The following is a 27,733-nucleotide window of genomic DNA, read 5'->3' as shown; positions in this document are numbered from 1 at the left end:
CCATGTTAAACTGTTAAACTTCATTTTCAGACTTACTTATTGTTATTTATTTCTTTAAAAAAAAAAAAAAAAATCAGGGTTAGCCTGTTGTTGCTGTTTTTTTTTTTGGTCTAATCTGTTGTTTTTTTTTCTGTTTACAGGGGGGATGTGGGGAGCAGTTAGGAGGTGTGGGGTCCAGCCCTGAGGAGGCGTCCTGTGACTGAGAGGAGCACGGCCCTCCCGTGGCCCTCCTGTGGCACTCCGGGGCACTCCTACTAAGATGTCCCTCAGCAGTGGCCCTGCAGGCGGGAAAGGTGTGGACTCCAACGCGGTAGACACATACGACAGTGGTGATGAGTGGGATATCGGTGTAGGCAATCTGATAATTGATCTGGACGCCGATTTAGAGAAGGACAAGCTAGAGATGTCGAGCAGTAAGGAGGGAGGGGACATGGCCGCCCCTCCCAGCGCTGTGGCTGCTTTACCTGACAATATGAACTTTGTTAGTCCTGTAGCTGCCATGCAGGGCAAAGAGAGCAAATCCAAATCAAAGCGTAGTAAAAACGCTAAGGAATCTATCAAGGCCCAAGTCTCAGATGGAGCTAAGAAGGAGGTTCAGGGAAGGACCCCCGTGGAACTGCCACCCCAGAACCCAAACTCTTCCCCAGCTAAGGGAACTGACAAGTCTTGTAAACCCTCCCGTACCCCCCCTGCTGTAAAAAAAGACAAGGATGGACAGTCTGGGAAAGCAAAGAAGGAGAAAATTGAGATTTCGGCCACAGGAGTGGTCAACACTGAGAAAGATTCTGGGGCCCTTATCCTGACCGGGACCGCTTGCAGCAGCCCATTTGAGGGCCAACAAACTCCAGAGTTAGCGTCAATCGAGCAGCTTGGGAATATGGTACTAGACATGGCAGGGCTAGGCCAGGCTGTTGCAATGACAGCAGAACAGGAGGAAGTGGAAAACAGTGACTGCCGAAATCTGAAGAAAGTTGTCAGTGGTGAGAAGGTAAGAAGATGTAAGGTTTACTTTTTGTGTAATCAAAATGTTTAATAACTCCTCTGTGCTGTGGTTGGTGCCATGTGCTTTGCTGAAGGCCACTTAGCATGTTTGTGATGCTAGTCTTGCAATAAAATTTATGGCTTTTACAACTTTCACAACAAAGAAGCCACTTGCCAAATAATATGTCGTTCACACTTGTGCCACCAAAACAGCTCAGACCCATCGGTGCATGGAAACAGGACCTGTGGCAGTGCCCTGTGGTGTTTCATACTGAGATATTTACTGTGGATCCTGTGGTTTGTGGTGTAGGGTCTCTATGTATTGGGCTTACTCTGACTCATCTCATGGTTGCTCGATCAGTTCTTGATCTGGGGAGTTTGTCATGTTCCTTGAGTCAGTTTTTCTAGTGGTGTGGCAGGTTGCATTACCCTGCTGGGGGAGGCTGCTGTTGTCAGGTAGGGCTGTTGCAATGGAGAAGTGTGCCTGGTCTGTAACGATGTTTAAGTGGGTGGAACATGTGAAGGTCATGTCTTTGTTTGTGTGGTACAACTTGCCATACCTGCTAAATCAGTTATGAAAATTTGGCAAAAACATTTAGTTTCTTTTTTAAATGTAATGTTTTGATCAATTATTTAATATTAAAAAGTATTGTATTAGTTTTGTTTTGTATTATGGTGACATGCAACTATATATGATTCCTAAAAAATATTACTGCTTGAAATCTACACTATCATTTTTTTGTTATTGTGTGCTCAAAGACTGGATTTTACATGACTGCTTCAATTTTTTTTTTTCATATTTCAACTTCACCATAATCAGAGACTGATCTACTCGTATTGCAGATTCTGAATTGATGGCATGGTGACAAATAGCAGTGACAATTTCCGGTCCAAATTTTTTAAAAAAATGTGACGAATGTGGAACTGTGGGCAGTTTAAAAGAAGACGTTATCCTACAATATATTTGATATATCAAGCTAAAATTTCACAGATACCATTTTAAATATACATTGTTTATGGTTAAAACAATTCAAGGAAACCAGAGATGGTCAAGCAGAAGGCCACTGAGGATTTCAGGTGGAATGGCCCTACTGTGTTTTCATGTCACCTTTTGTACTTCAATGCAACCTAAATTGAGCTAGTATTCACATATGTGTGCTCTAACAACTAAATTCCCAACAAAGTTTCTCTCATTAACATAATTTCCAGTTTTGTTGTTAGCAAATAGAATGAGCATGTTAACCTACACTCACTTCATAGCCATTCTTCTGTGAAGGGCCACAGCTTAACTATGCAGTTAAGGTAAAATTAGGGGTGTGCGATAAGATGATGTTAGATTGTGAATGATTTGAGCGTGTAGACGATTTGCCAAAGTGAGGAGATCGTATGGATCGTTTAGGTCACATTCTATAAATTGCTGTTTGATGCTGATGCACCGACGCACCAGATGTATTACGTCGTCAGCCTGACCGACCAATCATAGTGAATTACGAGCAGTGGTGCAATTTCTTACCAGCCTCCTTGTTTGTCTGTATAGCGGTAGCCGCATGGAGAGCCATGGCTGAAAGCCAAACGGAGGAATTGATCTCTGAATATGTGCCGCAGCCCCGTGTACTTCGTTACTTCCCACCACTGCCATACAGCCAACGCTAACACAGGCATTTTCTAAAGGCACTCCGTATGAGAAGACAAGCAAGTGATGGAAAGCAGTAACAGAAGCAGTTACCTTTTATCTTGCAAAAGATATGGTTCCGTTCAACGAGGGGTTCAAATGCCTGCTCAAAGTAGTTGACCCGTGGTACGAGCTGCCCAGCCGAAAATACTTCTCCAGCGCTGCCATTCCACGTCTCTACTCTGAATGCCGAGAAAAGATTGAACGCAAAGTTCAGAACGTCCAGTTTTTTGCAACGAGTGATCTGTGGTCCAGCTGCACTTAGTCTCAAAAAATACATGTAAGATCGCGATAAAATCGAAATTGTGATTTTATAATAAAAAAATCGCGGTATGATATTTTTGCCATATCGCCCACCCTTAGGTAAAATTAACCACTTTTGCAGTGTTTTGAGTTGAAAATTGAAAGACACCTTCAGGGGTATGCAAGACTTTCATCAATGTGCTAATGTGCTTGGACTGTGTATCAGATCCCAAATAATGCCAAATGAATGTAATATGTTAGGCTTTTGTTAGGTTCAGTAGGTATGGATGTGGCGGTTTAACTGCAGTATGAGTTTAGTACTGATCTAATTAGGATTACATCTGGGTTATTACATTAGCCATTGCACAATAAATTCTTCTGTTGGCAGCTAACATTACAGGTAACTTTTTTTTCCCCCCAGTTACAGGTAGGGCTGTGTAATAGTAATCAAAATTTAGGAGTCCAGGTGATATCAGGTTATCGTTACAGGAAGTGATTTGAGTGGAGGTGAGACAGTTTAAGGAATGATTCTAGTACAGTAGAAATCACAAGAACAAATAATCTGTGTAGTTCCAATTGTACGTACAGTCTATAATGTACCATAACATTTTTAAACCTTGACTAATAAAGACCATTTGATCAAAATGTAGATCTGTTTGCTTTAATTTGCAAACCCTTCTTTTATATGTTTTGTCCCTGTCAGTAGAAAAGTAAAACTGAGCAGTTTAGCATTGTTCATTTCCACAGACTGCACAGTACTGGATAAAAACAAAAAGAAATCATAGCATCTGAGAATGAACTACAGTGAACGTACTCGTAGTTTCTGTTTTTAGATCGCCCTACTATTAATGCCTCTGCCATTAAGCATGACAGAAACATTAACAGTAGCCACAGTCAACAGAGGATTCTTTGCAGCTACAGTTTTCAGGAATAATTTAGATCAGGCACATTTCTAAGTCGGCTTGTTTGACTGCGTTACGGTGAGACTTTCAGAATTTTTTTAGGAGGTCTTAACATGGTTGATTGAAGGCAAACAGATGCTTGCTTTATGGTTGAATGGAGGTTGGACAGGCTGTAGATTTAGCACCAAAGATGCTCTAAATTCAACGATCACTTGATTCAAGGTAAAAACGGCTGTTTATTTGTGAGGTAAAACGGAAGTTAATTCAGGGATGAACAGGCTGTTAAATTGACTTTTGACTTAAGATTAAGCATTCATTAAATGACAGTCAGGATGTTTATTCAGAGTTGACAATGCTGTTAATTCCAGAATTACATTAATGCTCTCCCAAGGCTTCAGTTGATGAATAAGGGTTTGTTACATTTGGGAAGGTTAGGCTTATAGCCCCCTGGAGCTGATACACTGTTGGCCAATCAGTAGTAACCTTACTCAACACCCATTGTCCATGGGTGTTCACAGCTCTTTTGTAATGTTCCCCTGTGGGAGTGGACCTGGTGCAGGCAGCTACATGATAGCTTTTCTTTATCATGTATTATTTTCATATTAGACAGAAATCACCTCCAAGAGATCATAGTGTGCCGTGGCATCCTTATCATAACAACGCAGAAGCACACCAGTCACATTTATAATTGGGCCACCAAAAGCCACAGTGAAAAGTTTTGAGTGCACCGTTAAATGAGAAAGTTAGTTGCACCACTGGAAGACTATGTGCCACCACATTTTGTTATTTCAAGCACCTCCAGGGATGTTTGACGGCAAAATATTCTTTCAGTGATCGTTAACAGCGGCTAATGGCAAGTTTTGTTAACACTTTGGCATTCACTTCAACATCAGATGAGGGTTAATTTCCAGAGCTGTCGTTTTGAACTGATGTTTAGGAAGTTAATCTAACCTGGCTGCACCTCTGTTGCTAATATTTCAACTGGGTCACAACCACTGTCCTGTTGCTGTCACGTAATGAGCTGCACAGCATAAAGCTATACCATGTCTCGCTGTCATGCCCATGTTACTAATGATGACTTGAAATGAAAAATACTTGTCGTGAATTATTTCACTAATCAGTCCTCGTACATGCTATTTTCATTTCTGATGAGAAAGACTGTATTCTATAATGTAACCCAGCCATCTACAGTCCTCCTCAAATATATTATATTAAAGAAAAGGCAAAATTCACAATAGTCACTCAAATAACTAGAAACTAAGAAAAGTCATAATAATAAAAATTTACTAAATTATAATTTAGTGAAATAAGACATTGCTTTTGGATTGTGGTTGAAACAAATGATTTGAAAAAATCAAACAAAACTGTCCCGGACAAATTAGAGCACTGTGCTGATGAGCAGTGGACCAAAAACAGAGCAAAACCACCAGGCTCAGAAACAGCTTATTCCCTGAGGCTGTCAGACTGTTGAGCTCGAGTCATGTTCTGTAGTCTCACACCACCATCACACACGGACTGCACCAACTGCACTATTAAACACTTTACCCATATATGTGCTAAACACAACTAATTGTGGCTTTTCTACTCTAATGTTTATATTTTTTACTACGCTTGTATTGCTGTATTTTTACTTATATTTTGCTCTTGTTCTAGTGTACTTATTATTTATTCGGCGTTTTCTTAAAAAAAACAGGACCTGAGTACATGAGGGTAAATTGTCGTGTCTACTGTTTACATGTCGTTGTGCACATTTTGTCCCCACTGAAGCCAACTTCACCCTCTTAAACCCTAATCGGCAAATTAAGCTACATTTGGGTATATTCTGGATACATTTGGCATATTTAGGGGTCTCTTTTGGAACACTTGGGGCACATTTTGGCATATTTTGGTTATATTTTTTTCATAATCTGATCACATTTTTTAACATATCAGGTGTATATTGGCATACGAAGGGCACATTTTGGTATTTTTCAGGTTCATTTTGGAATGTCCTGAGCATATTAAAATACATTTTGGCATATTGAGGGCACATTTTGGCTTCATGCTGTCATTATCTGGGCACCTTTTGTTGCAGTTGGAGTACATTGTGGCATTTTTGGCCATATTTATGCATTAAATTCTGGAAAGCCTGCAGGAGTGTTAAGAAGCTACAATAACTGAGCGACTTTTTAGAGGAACATTTTTATTAGAATGACATTGCTTTGTTTTATATTGATCTTATTGCACTTCAGGATCAAATTAATATTAATATTTAGTTATATTTTTGACAATTTATGTTTTGCTTGGCTATTTTGGCAGTGATTTAGATTTGTATTATGTCTGAGAAATGCAGGTGCCAGAAAAAAAAACAAAACTGAGTTGTGCAGTAAACTGAGATGAAACTAAGGAAATTGTTTTTCAGTGATTTATTGAAAATATACAAATATTTCTAGGTTAGGTGCAGGAGAGAAAGTAAGAGAGAAGTTGAGTTGTGAATTGTCCAATCGAACATTGTAACTCCAATTGGTCATGCTAATTATTATGCTGTAATCCGTGGGTGTGTTTGCATTATTCTGTGATACATTTGTCATGATTATTTTTCATAGATAAATTACAGCCATAGACATGGTAATAAACAATCTGAGTAAATGCAAGCTACACCTGTTGAAAACACTTCCAAAGAATGAGGGGGACAGGGAAACGTGTTAGTGTATGACGTGATAACTTGTGTCTGTAGCGGCCGAAAATGTCCTGGAAAAGTCCTGACCCTAACCCTTATGCATGTGGTATATTTGTTAAATTTTTCAATAGTGGATTGAACTGTATTCCAGTCGATATTCAGTGACTTGGAAATTTGCCTGTGGCATCCCCCAACCTGAGACAAAGTCATGCTTCATGTGTATGTGTCTCCAAGGTTTTGTGTGACAGAAATGTTGTCATTTATCCAAAACCTACGAGGGTGGACACACACCTGTATATTTATATACAGATCATATTCAAGTTCAAATGTGTAGAGTAGAAAGAAACATGAGTTTCAGTCAGTTGTTGCTGCACTGCTTGTACTTGTTACTTTGGCTGTTGAATACACTAGTGCAGATATTTCTATGATAAGATCAAATTACCCATTCATATAAGCCATACCAATATACTAGTTAGAAGAAGAAGCTTTATTGTCATCATACAAGAAATACAACTACCTTTCGTTTGGCATCATCTTTGAGCAGGCAATATGGTCACAAGGAAAAAAAAAAAAAGTTAAAAGGTGATATAAATAATAGCAATAAAGCATTTGTTAGATTGAGTCTATAAACTGGGAGTGTCATGGTTCCTGCAGCAGTCTAGTTCGGCTCCATCTGTGATTTTGTCATCTAAATATAGAGGCATTTCAAAACTGGATGAACTTGTGTATGAGCACTCTTTCTCCCTGACATCTGGTTTAGTTAAGGCTTGCAATGTTGTAGCCTAGGTTGCATATGTTGTCGCATATGCAACCTTTTTTTCAGTGTGTGCAAGTTAAAATTTCAAGTGGTCACATTCGTGCGAGTGAATAATAATTATTTAGTAATTTTGTTGTTGCTTTAACCAGCACAGACAGCTGCTACGTTAGCAACAGTGGTGGAAAGTATAACTTTTATTTCTTCTGTGACTTGTTCAATCTGTTTCTGTCTGATGTGTAAAACGAGCTGTTGAGTTGATGTGCGTTCTTCAACCAACAGAGAGTCAGAGGTCCGACTCAGCTGATAGTCAGAGTGCAGGTGCAGGCAGGAATATACTGGGCGGGTGAGCTCGCTAATTACAACAGCTAACACAGTAGTAGGGCAACATCCATCCATCCATTATCTATACACCACTTAATCCTCACTAGGGTCGCGGGGGGCTGGAGCCTATCCCAGCAGACTCAGGGTGAAGGCAGGGGACACCCTGGACAGGTCACCAGTCTATCACAGGGCTACACTTAGAGACAGACAACCAAGCACACTCACATTCACACGTACGGACAATTTAGAATGATCAATTAACCTCAACATGTTTTTAGACTGTGGGAGGAAGCCAGAGAACCCACGCTGCACGAGGAGAACATGCAAACTCCACGCAGAAAGATCCCGGGTGTCCTCACCGGGACGTGAACTGGTGACCTTCTTGCTGCGAGGCAACAGTGCTACCAACTGTGCCACCTTGCAGCCCGAGTAGGGCAACAAAACTAAATAATTATTAATCACAATCAGAATGTTAGCTTCTAACCACTATATGAAAATTATCGACTGTGGTCTTTACATTTTAACATTTTAAAAGCATTCTATGTGCAATGTTTTCTCCGCTCATAGAAAACAGCACACGTGGATGAAATCACTTGGTTTCGTCTTTGACAAATCTGACTTTATTTCCACTTTTTAAACTATTTTTTGCTCGGAAAGCTGTCTGAGCAAACCACAGCCACCAGGCAGCCTCTACCGCAGCCTGCAATGTGAGGCGTTTAGGGAACATCAGTAAATGTGGGGTCTATCGATGAGCACCTGTGACCAGGTGAGGGGTATGACTAACTGGCAAAGTTGGTTGCACCAGTAGGATGACTGAAAAAGTTAGCCTGGAGCCCTGTTCTAGGTTGGACCTAGTAACATTTCTGTATTACTTTCAACACAGCATAAGTCTGAAACGCTCCAATCACATTACCAGAGAGACACACACAAACAACAGAAGTTTTTTTTCTTATTTCAGTGCCAATATTTGTCCAAAAGCACCACAGAGAGCAAAAGACACAGTTTGTGTGCTAAAATCACAACACATCTTTCTCACTCACTTCGCTCTACAGTTTCAAATCTGTTCAGCTGTGAACTAAAGTGTCAATATAAATAGAAGTTAGCTGCAAGAACAACTAATTGCTTGAATTAATGATATTCACCATGAAAAAATATAAATAAATCTGCACTGTGCACTCTCAGACAGACACATCAGACAGGTAAACCTTGCCAACTCATTGCCAGGTTTTGCATTCAAATACAGCCATTAAATCAGATGTATTAATGCATCTCTATATATATATGCTACCAGTAATAGCACAGCACTGTGATTTTATAGGTGAAAAGTGAGTTGTCATCTAAACATACATTTTATTCCAGGCTCTTACTGTGGGTAGACATGCTGATCGGTGTATTTCTGTGACTCACACTTCTTCTCCTCTCTATTCCAGGCAGAGTCTCCGGTCTCGACCCCCGCTCCTCCTTCTCTCCACCTCCTCGGCCCCATCTCCAACAGCAGCAATATCTCTTCTCCCTGTGAGCAAATCATGGTGCGCACACGCTCCGTTGCGGTGAACACAGCCGACGCTGCATTGGCAACCGAGCCAGAGTGTCTGGGACCCTGTGAGCCAGGCACCAGTGTCAACCTGGAGGGCATCGTGTGGCAGGAGACTGAGGATGGTGAGACCAACAGTCATTAACAAGCTAAAAATGTAAATCCCAGATCCACAAGTATGTAGTCTGTTCTTTATTCTGTCCTGTAGTCTGTAGTGATCATTTGAACATTTGTAGAACTTGAGTATGAATATACTCCATAGGGAGTGTGTTGAATCTGTAAGAAAAGGTCAGGTGCTAAGACCTGAATAATACTGACAAGGGTCAAACCACAAAAGCCAGACAGCTGGGTCAGAGCATCTCTAAAATGACAAACCAAGACCCAGAAATTTCAAAGACTGAGATGGTGTCTTGCTAATGGCCGGGAACATTTGATGCTTCAATACCACAGGGTACCTTCAAGGCTTTTTGCTGAGTCCATGCCTCGGGGGGGTCAGAGCTGTTTTGATGCCACACATAGAACCAGCAGCACATTAGGGAAAGGATGGGCATATGTTGGCACATACATGCATACATACATACATACATACATACATACAGTCTGTACTGTATGGAGAGTCATCCTGATTGCGGCAATCCTATGAGTTTTAGTAAAAAAAACAATTGGACTTCTCTCTTCGGTTCCTTAAGCTGTTTTATCTCTCATCCAAGAAGCTTCTTCTCACAACTTGATGGGGACTCTCAGATTTCTATCATTACCCCCAGCTCGCATGGCACATTATTGACCCCAAATGGCTCAGGACTTATATGCCTTATGTGATTTTCAAATCTGGGGAAAAAAAGTACCACAGCTAACAGAACACAAAACAACAACAGAGAATGGTCAGAAAAAGAAACTATTTAATGAGCAACAGTTTTATTGGGCGAAAATGCGCTGTTGATGCCAATGCTCAATATGGACCAAAATCTTTGAGGAAGGTTTCCATCACCTTGTTGAATCTATGCTGTAGTGTAAAGAATTAAGGCACTTCTGACGGCCAAAGGGGGTCCAACCCAGTACTATGAAGGTGTCCCTAATAAAGTGGTCGGTGAGTTTATAGGAGAGACTAAACAACAGCTCCACAAGCACATGGCTCAAGAGGAGAAGACTCAGAAGTCCACCTACATGTAATGGATGATGTACACTCCTTTGAGGATAGCAATGTACACATTCTGGGCAGAGAAGATAAATGGTTTAAGAGAGCAGTGGGAGTGAGTATACAACACCATTTATCAAGCACCTGTAACGAAGTGTGAACATCTTGAGGCATCCCTGACCTGGCAGCTTCACAGCCATTGTTGTGAGACCTGACAGTTCTTAGCTGTTGTTGTTGTTGTTGGGAAAGTCTTGGGTCAACTGGGCCATTAGTCATGTGAGCTGGGAGTGATTATATATATATATATATCTAAGACTTCCTATCAGTGTTACAGTGGGTCTGGGAACCCAGGTGCCGACAAGGAAAGCAGCCAAAGACAGGTGGCAGAATAAAAGGAAATGATGAACAATCCCAAACTCAGTAATACAGAAGGTGTGGAATAACAAGTGGGAATAACTAATCAGATTAAACCTAACAAACACCAACTCAAGGGATAAATGTTAAAACCAACAAACGGGCAGATTAATATAACCAGTGGAGGATTTACAAACACAAGCAGGGATAACTGGTGAGGGGCAGGAGACAGAACTTAGACGAACCAAAAGTAATACAAAAATGAGTGAAATTACAAAAACCTACAAAAATACTCTAACAACAATGACTTGACTAAACTAAACTAACAAAACGGGGATGCTCAGAGGTACAAGGAACTTAAACTAGAGAAACAGGCAGGCTCAGGGAATCCAGGTAGGCAAGGTGTGCCAGAGCTCTCGAAGGCTGGCGAAACACCGGAGAGGGGCTGGTGGCAGGCACAGACAGTCTGTGGGCAGAATCAGGATGGCGAGTGTGTCACTGTTACAGGGTAGTCAGGAAGCCGGCAGGAGACAAGTGGGCAAGCGGCAGGTATAGGCTGGCTGTGGCCAGGATCGGGGTGGCAAGTGTGTCGCTGATACAGGGTGATCAGATGGCTGCGGCTTGGGGAAGGCAGGTAAGAGAAAGGTCGGGGACCAGCAGGGAATTTAAGGGAAGTCCAATCACTTTTACCCAAGTTCCCAAAATTTCTCACAGCCCTGTTTATATGTAATTGAAATTTCTATGTATCTTCCTGTAGGAATGCTTATTGTCAATGTCACCTGGAGGAACAAGACATATGTGGGAACACTGCTGGACTGCACAAGACATGACTGGGCCCCACCGAGGTATAAACACATACACAAAACAAACTGACTTAAGCCACTGGACAAGCAGGTGGTAGCTAGAGTAGTTTTTTAATTGGTTCTAGACAGTTCATTTGTCACTGACAGTGACAGAAAACAAGTCAAGGATTGTTATTGTTATCTATTTATATATATATGTACTATTATCGATTATCAAGTAATTCAAATGTATGGACTGCGGTGACTTGGTGGTTTGCACTGTCGCCTTGGTTTGCGCCCACTTAGGACGCCTGGGATCTTTCTGCGTGGAGTTTGCATGTTCTCCCTCTCTCTGGGTTCTCCAGCTTCCTCTCACAGTCGAAAAACATGCTGAGGTTAATTAGTGATTCTAAGTTGTCTGTAGGTGTGAATGTGAGTGTGCTTAGTTGTTTGTCTCTCTGTGTAGCCCTGCGATAGACTGCTGATCTGTCCAGGGTGTCCCTTGCCTTTACCCTGAGTTGGTATACGGTCTGAAACTTTTTGTAAGTTCAGTAGACACCCTGAGCTTGACAGTTCATTCCTTAGCTTAAAGAGAGCACTAACAAAAACAATTTGAACTTTATGTTTTCCTACCTTTTTAAGATAGGGAAAACCCTGAATACCATTTTGCAGATGAAGAAAGTTGGTTCCCATCAGACTTCATTCAACTAAGTTTCCTCCTCACCCTTTCTGCTTCTGTTCACTGCTGACTAAATGCGTGTTTTCAGGTTCTGTGATTCTCCAACCAGTGACGTGGAGATGCGAAGTGGTCGTGGTCGGGGAAAGAGGATGCGTCCCAGCAGCAACATGACGTTGAATGACAACAGCAACTCTTCGGACAACAAAGGCAGCAGCAGCAGCTGCAGCAAAACACGTGGTTCTGCTACAAACAACAAAGGGCGACGAGGCAGCCAGACAACCGGCTGTGTTGAAGATGCCAAGGCTAGCCCATCATCTGCCAAGAGGAAGACGAAACCTTCCTCTGATATGGAACCTACCTCCAGCTCTGAAGATACCAAAGCTTCAAAGCGCATGAGAACTAACTCAACTGGCACTGGGCCCCTTCTCACAGGAGGTAAAACAGACCCCCTGCCCCCTCCACAGCTGGACCAGACGTGCCCCTCCCCTGTACTCATTGACTGTCCCCATCCCAATTGTAACAAGAAGTACAAGCATATTAATGGGTTAAAGTACCATCAGGCTCGCGCCCATAACGACCACGACATCCGATTAGACCAGGATGGAGACAGTGAATATGGAGATGACACTGCCGTCCATCCTGATCCATCCTCCTGCAACGGTGCTGCTTTCTCCCCTGCCCGCTCCACTACACCAAAGGTACGGGGCTTTGATGCTCCTTCCCCCTCATCAGGCAAGCTAGGGTCAAAGGTAAGGAAGAAGGCAGGGGACACTGAACCTGAGGTAACAGATGGTGGAGAGGAGGGGACATGTTTGACTGATGAAGCCAGCAATGATGGGTTGGACAACAGAAAAGGAAAAAAGTTTGTGGCAGGAGGAAAATCCGATAAGCTGATGCAGAAAGCCTTAAAGCCAGCTCGCCCTGTAGCCCACAGTGCCCCTGGGGTCCCGTCACCGTATTCCCTGCAGGCATCCTCCCCTGTTTTGGGTTCAGTGGTGCAGTCCATACCCAAGAACCCCCAGCTGAAGAACATCCAACCTAAACCCCCTCCACTCACTGACCTCACTTCCAGCCCTACCCTTGCAAAGGACAAGAAAAAAAAAGACAAGAAGAAGAGGGAGGGGGGGGAGGAGGGTGAAAGTATGAAGGCAGTAGGTAAGGCAGGAAGGTCAGAGGGGGGGAAAAGCCCCTACTCTGAGGCATCGGAGGCTTTTCTTAATGGCTCCACAGAAGCTCACCAGAGCCGACTGGCCAGCATTAAAGCTGAGGCTGACAAGGTGTACAGCTTCTCTGACAATGCTCCTAGCCCGTCCATTGGTGTGGCTAGCAGGATGGAAGCTGGTCTTGCACCCCCCCTCCACCTCAACCAGAATGGGGCTGACAACACATCAGTAAAGACCAGCAGCCCGGCATACTCTGACATCTCTGATGTGGGGGAGGACGGAGAGGGCAAGGCAGAGGGTGTGAAGGTCAAGTCAGAGCCTGATCAGGGACCTCGTGAAGGTGCCAAGAAGTCACTTTTTCCCCCTCAGGCTCCCAGTAAGGAACCCCAATACTACCCTAACTACGACTCCTACTACTCCCCTAGCTATCCCAACCCCAGCCCAGGAGCACCTGCAGCCCTATCTCATGTGGAAGGAGTGCAGGTGAAGAAGGAAGAGGACCTAGAGGTGGGAGAGGAGAGCAAATTGAAGGTGGAGCCTCAGGAGGAGAGGAAGGTGGAGTCAGGGCCTCAGCAGCCGTCAGTCATTCAGCAGCGGTCCAACATGTATTCCCAGCCTTTGTACTACAATCAGTACTATGTTCCTCCTTACTCCTACTCCCCTGATCAGGCCTACCATGCCCACCTTTTGGCCTCTAACCCCGCCTACCGCCAGCAGTATGAAGAGAGGCACCGGCAGGCCGACAAGAAGGTGGAGGGCAAAGAGCGCGAGGCTTGTGGGAAAGACGAGTGGAAGCAGAAAGCCACAGTAACCCCCACTCTGTCCAGACCCCCCAGCCTCACTGACCTGGGTTCTAAGGGAGCACTAAACCCAACCAAGCCTAAAGAGCCCACATTTGTTTCAGAACAGGCCAAGTCAGTCATCATGGCAAAGGGAGAAGATCCCAAGGCCCTCACTGCCCAAGCTGAGGGTCTGAAGATAAAGCTGAGTGAAGCGGGTCATCATGGGAAAGAAGAGTCAGGGGTGGAACCAGGCAGACCGGCTGGTGTAGAGCCTTCCATGTGGTACAGACAGGTAACTGCATTTTATGTCTAAACAGGATTCGGCTGTACTGTGTTTCAGGTACGCTCAGTCTCCGTCATGGTTTCAGTTTCTACTGGATGAGTTTCAGGAGGGGGGTGTCTGTTCTTTAGCAGCCACATTTGTAATATCATTTGGATTTTATTTATTGAACCTATATTTAGCTTGTCTTTTTCAAGGGAGACCTGGGGCCTGTACTACGAAGTAAGTTCAACATACCCATAGTATGTTTGCGTTATGTGGCTTCACTAAACCTAACTACCACAGTCTTGCTAAGCGGTCATATTCAGGTGGTTATCGGCTCGTTAAGTCAACCCAGGGTTTCTGAATCTAGCGATAAATACAGTTGAAACCAGCAGTTTACATACACTGCATAAAAAGACATAACCTTTTTTCTCTCTCACTGTCTGACATTAAGTCAGACAAAACTTTTCCTGTTATAGGTCAGTTGGGATTACCAAAATTATTTCCAGTTGTGAAATACCAGAATAATGAGAGAGAGACTTTTTTGTAGAATTTTTTTATCACTTTCGTTAAAGTCAGAAGTTTACATGTATTTCCTTAGTATATGGTAGCATTGCCTTTAAACTGTATGACGTGGGTCAAACATTTTGGGGTTCCTTCCACAAGCTTCTTCCAATAATTCGCTGGAATTCTGGCCCGTTCCTCCTGACAGAACTGGTGGAACTGAGTCAGGTTTACTGGTTGCCTTACTTTCTAATTTTCAACAGGATTAAGACCAAGGCTTTGTGATGGCCTCTCCAAAACATTGACTTTGTTGTCCTGAAGCCAATTTGAAACTAATTTGGCGGAATGCTTTGAGTCATTGTCCATTTGAAGACCCATTTGCACCCAAGCTTTAAATTCCTGGCTGATATCTTGAGATGTTGCTTCCATATTTCCACATAATGTTCTTTCCTCATGATGCCACCTATTTTGTGAAGTGCACCAGTCCCTCCTGCAGTAAAACACCCCCACATCATGATGCTGCCACCCCCGTACTTCACAGTTAGGATGGTGTTCTCAGGCTTGCAAGCTTCCCCCTTTTTCCTCCAAATGTGAAGATGGTCATTAAGGCCAAACAGTTCAGTCTTAGTTTCATCAGACCACAAATTATGGTCTTTGTCCCTGTGTGCATTTGCAAACTGTAATCTGGCTTTTTTATGTTGCTTTTCGAGTAATGGCATCTTCCTCTCTGAGTAGCCTTTGGATAATGACACTCCCTGACCAGCTTCAGCAGCATCTTCACAAAGTCTTTTGCTTTTGTTCTGGGGTTGATATGCACATTCTGGAGATTCCGCCCAAGGATACAACAGACTTGTGGAGGTCCACAATTCTCTTCCTGATATCTTGGCTGATTTTTTTAGATTTTCCATGTTGTCACAAAAGGAAGCAGTGTGTTTGAGGTGTGCCTTAAAATACATCCACAGGTGTGCCTCCAATTAAATCAAATGTTGTCAGTTAACCTATCAAAAGCTTCCAAAGCCATGACGTCATCATCTGGACTTTCCCAAATAGTTTGATGGCATAGTTATGTTTGTGTATGTAAACTTCTGACTTTGAAGAAAGTAATAAAAAATTCTCTCTCTCATTATTCTGGCATTTAGCAAATAGAAATCATTTTGGTAATCCTAACTGACCTGAAACAAGAAACGTTTCGACTGATTAATGTCAGACAGTGAGAAAATAAGGTTTTATGTCTTTTCATGCAGTGAATGTCAACTTTTGGTTTCAACTCTACGTTCACAGAAACGGAAGCAAGTTCACATGAATGATTACAAGTCCAATTGGCATCAGACACATAGGTCTACAGCCACGTATTTCTCACAGAATGAACAAACTATAATTCTAAACCAATATGAGCGATTATAAATATATAATACAGGCTAAAAGCAACACAGCTGCTGCAGTCAAAGCAGGAAGGAAAGCTGGTTTTAAAAATGCTGACAGTGATAAGCCCATTAAAAGACACATTCACACTGCCCCGTCACTCAGACACGAGTATAGGTGCAGCTCAAAAAAGTTATCTTTCTGTAATTTAATTCAAGAAGGTAAACTTTCAAATATTCTACATTCATTATGTGTAAAATAAAATATTCCAAGCCTTTTTTGTTTTGTTTTAAAGTTGATCATTATGGCGTATAGTTTCTGAACTTTAGAAATTACATAGAATGTCTCCTAAGATTAATAAAAAACAAAAAACCAATACGAAAATGTCCAAATTCTGAAAAGTATGTACATTTCTACAGTCAGTACATGGTTGGGGCTCCTTCACCACTAAAAACTGCATCAGTGCAGCATGTCCTGGTGGTGATCAACCAGGGGCACTGCTGAGGTTAAGTTGAAGCTGAGGTTGCTTTGACAGCAGAATTCAGCTTGTTTGTATTTTTGGTTGATTGTTTCTCATCCTTCTCTTGACAATGCACCATATGGGTTTTGCTGGCTATTCAAGTATTATATTATCATGGTCAGCAAACAATTTGGTAGTAGTTTTGGCACTGTGGCTGGGTGCTAAGTCCAGCTGGAAAAGAAAATGTGCATCTCCGTCCTGGCAGGTGGCTGCATTGACTTTAAACTTCATCAAACACAGTGGACTGTCACAGACTGTGGAAACTGCACACTGCACTTCCAACACCTTGGATTCTGTGTCTCTCCACTCTTCCTCCAGACTCTAGGACCTTGATTTCCAAAATTAAAATTTACTTTTATCTTAAGAGAGGACTGCTGTCCAGTTCCTTTTCTCCTCAGCCCGGGTAAAACCTTTTGACTGATTCCGGTGTGGCTTGATGTTAGAAATGCAGCAGTTGTAGCCGTCTGTGCTCATGGCTCTTGATGCGCTGACGCCAGCCTGTAAAGCTCTCCCAAGTTCTTGAATTGACTTGTCGTGACAGTCTTCAAGACTCATCCCTGTTGCTTGCACTTTTTCCTACCAAATTTTGCCCTTACATTTAACTTTCCCTTAATAAGCTTCTATACAGCACTCTGAAGGCATCTGGCCTTTTCAGCAATGACCTTTTTTATTTATTTGCTATTATTATTTTTTGCCTTTAGACTTTGTTGACAGTCTATAGTAGAGACAGGAAAGCGGGGGGAGAGTGACCTTCTGTGGCCTACCCTCCTTGTGCATGCTATCAGCCTTGTGGACAACTTTTAAGTCAGCAGTCTTCCCCATGATTGCATGTACTGAATTAGACCAACAGATACATGGTATTTGTACTATTTGAATAGTAATTTATTTAAACTCGAAATCAAATATTGTAATATATTGAGATACTGGACTTATGAATTTAATGAAGGCCACAGTCATTAAAAATAAAACACCAAAAAGACTTCAAATGTTTCCCTTTATGTGTACCGAATATAGAATATACGAAAGTTTATCTTTTTGAATTAAATTAGGAAAACAATTAAGTTATTCGCGATATTCAAATTTTTTGAGCTGCACCTGTAAATCTGACTGTAACTAATGTGAATTCCATTAAATGTGCTGCTTAGATGTTCGTATGACATGTAAGACAATTTAGCCTTATTCTTTCAGCTGAAACCCTGGCGGCGTTAAACGGTCTTGGGAGCAAGTAAAGAGCAAATATTAAAACATCATTCAAACTGGTAAGTAGGCTTACTGCAAATCATGTAAATTCAGCAAGTATAAGGCTTTAGTCTCAGTCTCTGTTTAAGGATTATACCACTATAGAGTTATTGCATCGCAAATTATCAGGTTCCTTCTGCCTGACCATCACTAACTGGCTACTTTAGATCAATATATCAAGGACTTTCCGAGTTACTTATTATTTTTTTAATTGCCCATCAACCCTCTTTTAGCATATTTTTTCATAAGTTAAAACTTGAGGTTATGTTTGAACAATATCACAGGAACTATTGAAGCCTGAAATGTTCACTGTTATTTCTCATCATGCCACTGATTGACAATCTGCAACAGTGGACAAGTAGATAAGACAATCTCTGACTATGGGTGAGTGAAAATATGAAAAACAATTGAAGCAATCGTGAAAAGTCCCGTCTTTGTGCACACATGATCAAAAACATTCATAATGCAGAAGTCAACCAGTGATATTTTCTGAACCATGTGTGCTGCATGTGTCACAATAATGCAAAACAAAATCATACAGAATACTTTTTAATAAGAAATATTTAGTTGAAAAATGATTTTTTTTTTAAAGTTCTTGTTATTGAGCTTTCATAACCCTTTAAGCAGGTATGACAAGTTGTACCACAAGAAAAATAAATCTATATTGTTAAATAACCTAATCAAGTTAGAACAAAGTTTTTCAACATGTGTTTTCCATATGTCGTTTAGAGAAAATATTTTTGAATATACAGGCATAGAACATCATTTTCAGTCATTTGGGACATCACATGTTCAGTTCAATGTATCGTCATACTACCGTTTAGAAGATATATTTGAAAGTAAATGCTTAAGCACTAACTATAAATATACTGTACGTCTACACATGCATAGTCCAGCTTGTGACATTCTTCTTGATGGCCAAGTTTAATTCCGAGGAACACAAAGCAAGAAGAATCAATATTGATCATATGAAACAGTTGAGTCCACAATGAGTAGGAGAATAGATTCACCATTAAAGTTTTGCTTACAGAAGTGCATCAAATTGCCAATCAATATATGTAAAGGCATAAAACAATTCCACGAAAACCATCAAACTATTCCAACAGATTTACGTAGTTATTCATGGTCTTATTGTGCTGTATTATGTCAAACTCATGACCTAATGAAGACATTTCCCAAAGAAATGATACACGACTACATGACAGGTCTATTTCAAACCAATCTTTATGCTTACAAAGTGAGGTCGACATATGCCTATATTAAAAATATATATAGTTTTAATTATTTAAATTGGAAAGTTGGTCAGTGGACATTTAAAAAAAAAAAGTTATCTCGCAAAGTATTTGATATATCAAGCTAAAAACATTCCCAAATATCTGTATAAATGTCTGTACTCAAAATTCAGAGCAGAAAATGTTTTGTTTTTAGATGGAATGACCCTATACAAACCCCTGTAGAAAAATACAATCAAATCAAATAGTCAACAGATAAACAAAGCAAGGAAGGCTGGAGTTCCCTCCACTGAGAATCTATATCAGGGGTGTCCAATCCTGGTCCTCAAGGGCCACGATCCTGCATGTTTTAGATGTTTCCTTCTTCCAACACACCTGATTCAAATGATCAGAATCGCTATCAAGCTTCTGCAGAGCTTGATGATGAGCTGATCATTTGAATCAGGTGTGTTGGAAGAGGGAAACATCTAAAACATGCAGGACTGTGGCCCTCGAGGACCAGGATTGGACACCCCTGATCTATATCTATCTATCTGTGCTCATCAGGAAAAGAAAAGGTTTTAGATGCTTAAAAAAAAAATGCTCACCTTCGTCAGAGACCCGTCTTGCTTTTTGTGCATCACATTATTCACAGGAAGAGAAGTGATTGGTCAGAAGGCAGTGGTACCATGACGATGCATTTAGGCAAGAGTTGAGCCATTGTTGTAGATCTGAAAACCAAGGGTCCATCCCACAGTTAGACCCCTCACTTACTCCAAATCCTGCTTTGCAGTACAGGCCTCTGGTCATGCCCGCAACGTCATAATTGTAATACAGGACAATGCAACAAATAGACAAAATGACAAAGTCCAAATCAAACAATCAGGTGACTGTGTGATGATGTAAGCAATGTGTGTAGTTAGAGATGTGATCTGAAAGTCAGTTCCATTATGGATCTAGTTCCAGTGGAGCTGTTTTGGAAATTTAGACAAATGTTAGGGATTTGGAAGGATTCAGGTTTTTTAAATGAATTTGGAACTGGATTTTAGTTTGATAAAATTCTATCAATATATATACTGCACCAATTGATCAGTTTTGTTGTTGGAGCATTGTCGGAACCTTCATTTATTTTTTGTGTAACTCTAGAGTAAATTACAGTGAAATGCAATCTAGGTGTTAGCAATGCTCAAAGTCGTCTTTGTGAAACAAGAAAAGAGCCATGAATGAGATCATCTACTAACAGACTATGAACATTCCCACAAGGCAAGAATAGCAGCCAATTGTCTTCAGAAGCAGCCGGACAGTTGAATCCGGTAGTCTGTGTTATATGAAACTCAAATATCGCCACAGTCTGTGGTCCTAACCTAAACTTCTTCTTCTTAGCAGGCGTCGGACTCACGCTTGTGGCCCTACGTCTACCCCAGTAAATACTCAGAAGCTCCTAAACTACAGGAAGAGGACAGGTGGAAAGACGAGAGAGAGCGAGAACGAGACAGGAAAGGGAAAGAAGAGAGGCTGCGACCAAAGGAGGGCCTCCAGAAAGAGGAGGTGAAGGAGGGTTCAGAGGGCAGGACGCAGTTGGAGGAGCACCGACTGGGAGGGAAGGAGCAACGACCTCCCCACATACAGTTCCCGTCGTCTCTGGCCCAGCACCAGGGATACATGCAATATATGCATGGACCTTACGCCTACAGCCAGGGCTACGAGGCCAGCCACCCTGGGTACAGAGGCATGCCCTCGGTTATGATGCAAAACTACCCAGGTAATAAGAGTAACAATCAGTTCAATTAACATCTTTATTTTTCCTTGAAAGGAGTTTTTTTTTTTTTAATTGCAGTAAAACAATAAAAAAAACACTGAAACATAAAATGAACTGCTTTTACTCTGCACGCGGTTAAAGGGTGTATGATGATGAAGGCTATGATGAAGGCAAGTAAACATTAACACAAACAAATGAAGAAAAACCACACTGTGATAAATGAAACTTGGTGAAGAATTTGGAAGAGCATTTTGGGAAATAGTACCTTTTATTCAAAGCAGCAAGCATGCAGGAAACATGGTTAAGGCTTGAAACAATAAATCAAAGAAGCTAACTTAAAACTCCTGAAATGGATTTTCAAAGACTGGAAACAGTGAAACAGGCACTTCAGAAATACACCTGTTGACACATAATTGCATAATGTGTTCTTTTGGGTTTAAAAAAAATCCAAATATATGATACAAAACTGTGAGGAAAGATCATTGTAGGAATAATCAAGAAAAACATTCTTGGATTTTGTTTAACCAGACAAAACAAGTAATGTGACAACATCACCTTGGGCTGTAGGAAACATTTTTATTTCTTTAAGATCAATGTTAGTTAGTTGAAGCTGTAACATCAGTGTTTCTATTGCTGGTTTTGTCCTCTTTCCGTCTTTGACCTTAATATGGGTCAAAACCATAGACTGTATAAAAGATGGACGTAGCAACCGGCCCTGAAAAATGAAGCCAACCCGGAAGTGTCAAAAACCTGCAATATCACTACGTCCGCTAGCTGCTGGCTCCAAAAAGCCCTGGCTCCCATAGACTTGAATTGGAAAACAAGTGATCACAGATCACAAAATACTGCATTCCTACAGCTCAGAATTTTTTTCTTATTAGTTTTCATAGTCAAATCCAGAGATCAGGTGGCCAATCTGAAAATAAATGAATACTGAATTTTTAAAAAATCGTCAACATTTTGCGGGGCAAGGGGCGTGGCTGGCTTGATTGACAGTCGGCAGCGACGATGCAGACGAAGCGAGCAGAAGGCGGTAAATGTGGGCGGGCAGAGAGGGCGTGCCTCTCAATCCGTCTGACCAATCGCTGCTCCTATGGTTCCGCCCCCCTCCGACGATTTTTGCGTCACTGGCTCCAAAAATCCAAGATGTCAACCAGGAAGTAGCAAAACCCTGGCTTCATTTTCTCAGTGCAGAAACCAACGGGTGACGTCACGGTAGCTACGTCCATCTTTTGTACAGTCTATGGTCAAAAGGTTTGGCATGCTAGTGTCACAGCATGCTATTAGAACAGGATCTAAACGGTGGAACACTTCAGTATTAAAGTATGATAAAGATTTTTAGAGTGGTGACATGTTCAGTAGCTGATTTTAAATGGATCCCAGGTAATATGCCTTTTTAAAGAGAATCTGATTTCAGGAGTTTAGCACGTTTGAAAGAGCTTCTACATTTTTTTTCCAAATGTTTTGAGCTCATGTTGAATCTGCAGGTAACAGAGTCATAATCAGACTGTTGATTGGTATGATGAGCAGCAGTAGGTATGTCAACCTTTTCTTCCTGATGACCAGACATATTTGAACACTTTGTCCTCAGGCTCATACCTACCGGCGGGTTACTCCTTCCCCTCATATGGAGGGAAGGTGGCAGCGGGGGAGGATGGGGAGAAACCCTCTAGGTCCAGTCCAACAGTGAAGCCGCCCAGTGAGGCCAAAGCTCTGGACTTGCTACAGCAGCACGCCAGCCAGTACAAAAGCAAATCCCCATCCATCCAAGACAACAAGACCCCACATGAACGAGAGAGGGAGAGAGAGCGAGACAGGGAGAGAGAAGGCGACCGGCCAAGATCCTCACCCTCCCAGCGGATCCTGCCTTCCCATCATCACTTGGGATACCCTTTGCTGTCAGGACAGTATGATCTGTCCTACACCTCAGGTAGACTTACACCCCTTATACGGTGGACACACAGCTGAAAAGAAGAAGGAAAAACATCTTCTGATGTGGGCATTCAGCCCTGCATGACAAAAGCGCAGAGGGCTGTGTTGATGTTTGTTTAACGTACAGATGAGACATGAAATACAGTTTAGGAAATTCAGTCACATTTATAGATATGTTATGCATTTTATATATCAGCCCTCCTGTTTTCGTCAGGATTCTCAGATATTCTACCCTTCTTTTCCTGTTGTTCTCCCTTCTTTCTCCCTTTCATTCCCTCGTCATATTATCCATAGACCTAAAACTGTTTTAAAGGCATGAAGTTTGTAGTGTGAGCAGTGGGGGGTCAGAAAGGACTGAGTGGCAATTGTAAATGTTTTACATGGCTCACAGGTCAGGGAGGAGAACCCCTTTAGGATTCACCATATGCCCCCTTGTCTAAATGTGCGGTGCATGCAGACAGCTATTGGATACTGAAGTGGTTCAGTCTTTTATCAGGTGTCAGAACACTGCATGAGGGTGAAACAATTTACATTAATCTGACAAATTTGTCACTAAAGCAATATTTTTCAATTGTTTGGGGGAATTTCTACCTCTGGTTAATAGTGACAATAGAAAAGGACGGGAAATGGAGGGAAATAAGGAAGCTGGATGACATGTATTAGAAATCCAGACTGGCTGACAGTCACTGCTTGTTGGCCCCATAGACTGTATAAAAGATGGACGTAGCTTCTGTGACGTCACCCGTTGGTTTCTGCACTGAGAAAATGAAGCCAGGGTTTTGCTACTTCCTGGTTGACATCTTGGATTTTTGGAGCCAGTGACGCAAAAATCGTCGGAGGGGGGCGGAGCCATAGGAGCAGCGATTGGTCAGACGGATTGAGAGGCGGGCCCTCTCTGCCCGCCCACACTTACCACCTTCTGCTCGCCGACTGTCAATCAAGCCAGCCACGCCCCTTGCCCCGCAAAATGTTGACAATTTTTTAAAAATTCAGTATTGATTTATTTTCAGATTGGCCACCTGATCTCTGGATTTGACTATGAGAACTAATAAGAAAAAAATCCTGAGCTGTAGGAATGCAGTATTTCATGATATGTGATCACTTCTTTTCCAATTCATGTCTATGGGAGCCAGGGCTTTTTGGAGCCAGCAGCTAGTGGACGTAGTGATATTGCAGGTTTTTGACACTTCCAGGTTGGCTTCATTTTTCAGGGCCGGTTGCTACGTCTATCTTTTATACAGTCTATGTTTGGCCCATGTGTTACGCACTTCGACCCCTAAGCTACCCATTATAGCAATTATTTTCTTTTTTATCACAGTAGTTGTGAGGTCATCTCTATACACGCTGTGTTTATGTACCAAAGTAATATTCCAGGAATTTGAACTTACAAGAGTGTGACTGGCCAGTGCAGGATTTTGCAGGATGATGCTGAGCCTGTATTCCCTTTTTTCGCTAGAAGACTTGCAGCTTTTTTGCAAGAGCCCAAATTACACAACTTTGTATTGCTTTTTGTTTTTATATTTCTCTTCTGTTTTTCCCTTTTTTTTCCTCTTAGGCTTTGGTGTTGTACCATCTGGTTGATGTAATGCAATATGCATTTACTTCTCTCAACTGACACTTGAAGTTGTCAATGTTTACCAGCATGTGTACACAAATGTGCTTATGTGCGACACTCTGCGATGTAAAAGTAGTGTCAGGTTTTGGGTTTTTGTTTGTTTGTGTGTTTTAACTGGCCCCGGTACATGGACCTCTAGGGTGGGAAGACTTGAGCATTGGCTGAGTTCAATCAGTAAACAATATTTAGCTTTTGTAAAGTTTGTTTCTCAAGGCATAAAATTGCAGTTTTACAGCTCTGGTGTGCTTGTCAGAATACTTTAAAAAAAGAACAGTAAAAAATACAGCAGCTGAGACTGAAATATTCAAACTTTTAATCCCTAGTATAGCTCAAGAAACAACACACAAAATTGCCACCTTTACATAATATGCTGTCCTCTGCAGAAATGGACAACAACGCCTGGATTTTGTCGTTATAGTCCACCGTCTCTGATGTGTTTGTAGTTACAGGAAGCTGAATATATCATCACTGCAGAAAATCTTCATCTGTCAGTGACAGTCAGCACTAACCCTGATTTCCCTCAACAAGGGTACAATAATGCACCTAAGATTATATATATGCTATAATGGAGATGCTGCCTACTATGACTAAAATGGATACAGTCCTGGCGTGCTTCATTTCTGTCGCATCAAGTTAGGTAGAACTGCAGTTCAGAATTTTTACAACAGGCTCAGTGGCACCAGTGTCTACTTGTTATAAGGGTGTTATTCACTGTCCTATTTAAACTTTTAAATAGGTTTAGGTAAAAACCTGACTGTTAATGGGAACTGGGAGACTTCCTGATCATTTTACAGCTATGGAAGTTTTACTGGTTAAATCTAGGTATGCATTTACAGGCAAAAAAAAAATAGCCAAGCTTGTTAGGTTGAAACATGTCAGCCATGTTGGATGTTTCTGATAGCTGTCCCTTACTTTCAGGCCTCTCCTCTTCAGCCATTGTGGCCAGTCAGCAAGCATCTGCCCCATCTATGTACCCTCCTGCACGAAGGTGAGAATGGTAAGATAAACACACACACACACTTACTTTCATATTACATTGTTATACTCCAAAACACTATCATAATTTACTTAATTTTATTCACACCTCAACACAACTAAACTTGTTTATGCACGTACCATTAAAAGCTGACCTCTCTAACTTACTCAAACAGCTCTGTAGTGTTGTTAGAGCAAGTGGTGTGATCACAAACACGTGTCCTCTGTAGGAAGCACTTGATTCACAATGTACTGAAGCACTCAGGTATCACTGTAGCCTTTATTCCAATGTTACAGTATAATAGCGCCATCTAGGGGTTTGATATCAGTATCTTGGTATCGCTGTTTACTATTTACAGTGGCAGTATGACCTGTATGTCATACTGTTTGTTGTTGGGAAAACCTAAAGACTTAGTTTGTGGGGGAGGATTGTGCTAAATGCTGAGCCGTAGTCAACATAGAGCAGCTGCATGTAGCTGCCCTGTTGCTCCAGGTGGGACAGTGCAGCATGGAGGGCTGTGGCTACGGCATCCTCTGTACACGAACTGGTGGGGGTCAAAACTGTGGGGCAGGAGTGATGTGATATGACCCCTGACCAGTTTTTCAAAGCATTTCATCACCACAGGTGTGCGTGCGACTGGCCGCGCTAGTCGTTAAGACTGGAGATGTGGGGTTTCTTAGGCAGGGGGATCATTGTGGAGGACTTCAGACAGGGTGGGACAGTGGACTGGACTTTTTAGTGCAAATGCACTTAAATACAGTTTACCCACTGAGCAAATTCCAAAATTAACATTATGTAGCTGCCAACGCCATAAAGGTAGTCAATGGTGGATTTAATCCTTGAATTGGAACCTTTAAAGCATTGCAGAAGAAGTTCTGTGGCACTTATCTCGATTGTTTTTCTCCTGACTAGATCCTTGCTTGTGTTGTATCTGCTCTCAGATGTACGTTGCTTTGGATAAAAGCGTCTGCTAAATGAAATTGTAAAACTGTAGAATTGTCGAAGACACTAAGAGATCAGTCATAACTCAAATAAAGGAAGACCATGTGGAACATGATATTTGAATGTTATCGTCTGTTTTCTGAGACTTTTTGTGTGCAAACTGAAAACATGCGTAAAGAAAAAAGTAAATGGAAGCACAGTCATACACATGTACTGACACTGTAGGTGTTAGATTCTAAAATCAACCTTGAATATGCAAGAACTACTACCAAGAACTCCCAAGCACAGCTGGACACAGTATTAAAAAGATTTGTCAAATAAAATAAAATAAGGTGTAAATAGGAACTAATTTGCACTAGCAGCAGCAGAATGTAAGAAACGTGAAGTATAATTGTCTATACAAAGAGGTGCCTGGCAGATCCTCCTGTGAGGCCGTCCCATTTGACCAATAATGTTCTCTCACCTTATGCAGGCACACCTGATTGGCTGACCTCCACCCCACTCAAAGTCATGTGACTGGGTCACATGAAGGAGCATTTCTGTTGTAACATCAGTTCAATGGTGTTTTGTGTATGTTTGATATCTCTGCCTGGACGTCCTGTCGGCCACCCCTCGCTGGACTGGACCTGACCAAAGGAACTGAAGCCCTCATTCTGCTGGTCCTGCTGATTCTAGACGGTACCGTTGGTGCTCAAGCAAGCATGCAGCAGAGATTTTGGCTCAAAGACTGAGGACAAAGTGGACCTGGTGGGTGGAGACACAAGGAGATGCTGATGATTGTTGGTGCTGTTGGGACATAGGGTGGGTCTGGCAGCTCTGAGCTGCTGAGACAGGGGGGGCTTTCAGAGTCACACTGGCTTTTTGTAGTAAGGAAAAAGACGGTCACTTTTGGAGCCAAGCCTTCAATTCTGTGTCGTTTTATGACACACAGTCGTCTTTCAGTTTTTTTTTTATTTCATTCTCATATTTCAGAAACGCCTTCTGACCCTGAGACTTAATCTGCAGTGGCCTCTGACCTCTCTGAGAACCAGTGGTTGGACATCATCACACGTTCATCTGGATGTATCTCAGCTTCATGGAAAATAAAAAGAATACTGTGGACAGACCAATCAACAGGAAGCGTTCGGGGTGATGCTGCATCATCAGGCTGACTGACTCGCAGGCAGGGAGTCAGGTGGCATCAGGGTTCTCCACCTCAATTTGTAGCTGTCATGTACCCTGTGTGTGTGTGTCTGTGTGTGTGTGTGTGTGTGTGTGTGTGTGAGAGAGAGAGAGTGAGAGAGAGAAAGAAAAAAGAAAGAAAGAAAGTGTATATACTGTACAGAGGAATTATTTTAAAGAGCCTGTTGGATGATGTTGAATTTCCTACTCTTTGTCTGGTAGCCTTTGCCTCTTGTTTTTCTACTGTTGCTGATCTGATATTAAACCTGTAGATGGTGGAACATTG

The 27,733-nt window shown here is 41.9% G+C and overlaps 1 protein-coding gene across 4 annotated transcripts in view; it reads left to right on the top strand.

The window, feature by feature from the left end:
* Positions 1–27,733, top strand: part of LOC103361667 (zinc finger protein 609-like) — a 45,909-nt gene extending 18,176 nt beyond the window's left edge. Inside the window, exons 2-10 of one of the 4 annotated variants that reach the window (XM_008287811.1) lie at positions 141–988; positions 8,966–9,194; positions 11,316–11,403; positions 12,108–14,256; positions 20,449–20,824; positions 22,413–22,751; positions 25,287–25,365; positions 26,759–27,033; positions 27,259–27,733. In XM_008287811.1, coding sequence (XP_008286033.1) covers positions 260–988; positions 8,966–9,194; positions 11,316–11,403; positions 12,108–14,256; positions 20,449–20,824; positions 22,413–22,751; positions 25,287–25,360 — 3,984 coding nt within the window. In that variant the 5' untranslated portion in view covers positions 141–259 and the 3' untranslated portion in view covers positions 25,361–25,365; positions 26,759–27,033; positions 27,259–27,733. Of the gene's footprint in view, positions 1–140; positions 989–8,965; positions 9,195–11,315; positions 11,404–12,107; positions 14,257–17,800; positions 17,872–20,445; positions 20,825–22,412; positions 22,752–25,286; positions 25,366–26,758; positions 27,034–27,258 lie in introns of those variants that run through there. The other 3 variants (XM_008287809.1, XM_008287810.1, XM_008287812.1) reach the window with 3 other exon arrangements.

The sequence above is a fragment of the Stegastes partitus genome, unplaced genomic scaffold (assembly GCF_000690725.1).
Source record: "Stegastes partitus isolate 25-593 unplaced genomic scaffold, Stegastes_partitus-1.0.2 Scaffold522, whole genome shotgun sequence".
NCBI lineage: Eukaryota > Metazoa > Chordata > Actinopteri > Pomacentridae > Stegastes > Stegastes partitus.
Note: the sequence above shows the minus strand (reverse complement) of the source record. Positions and strands in the feature narration are given on the sequence as shown.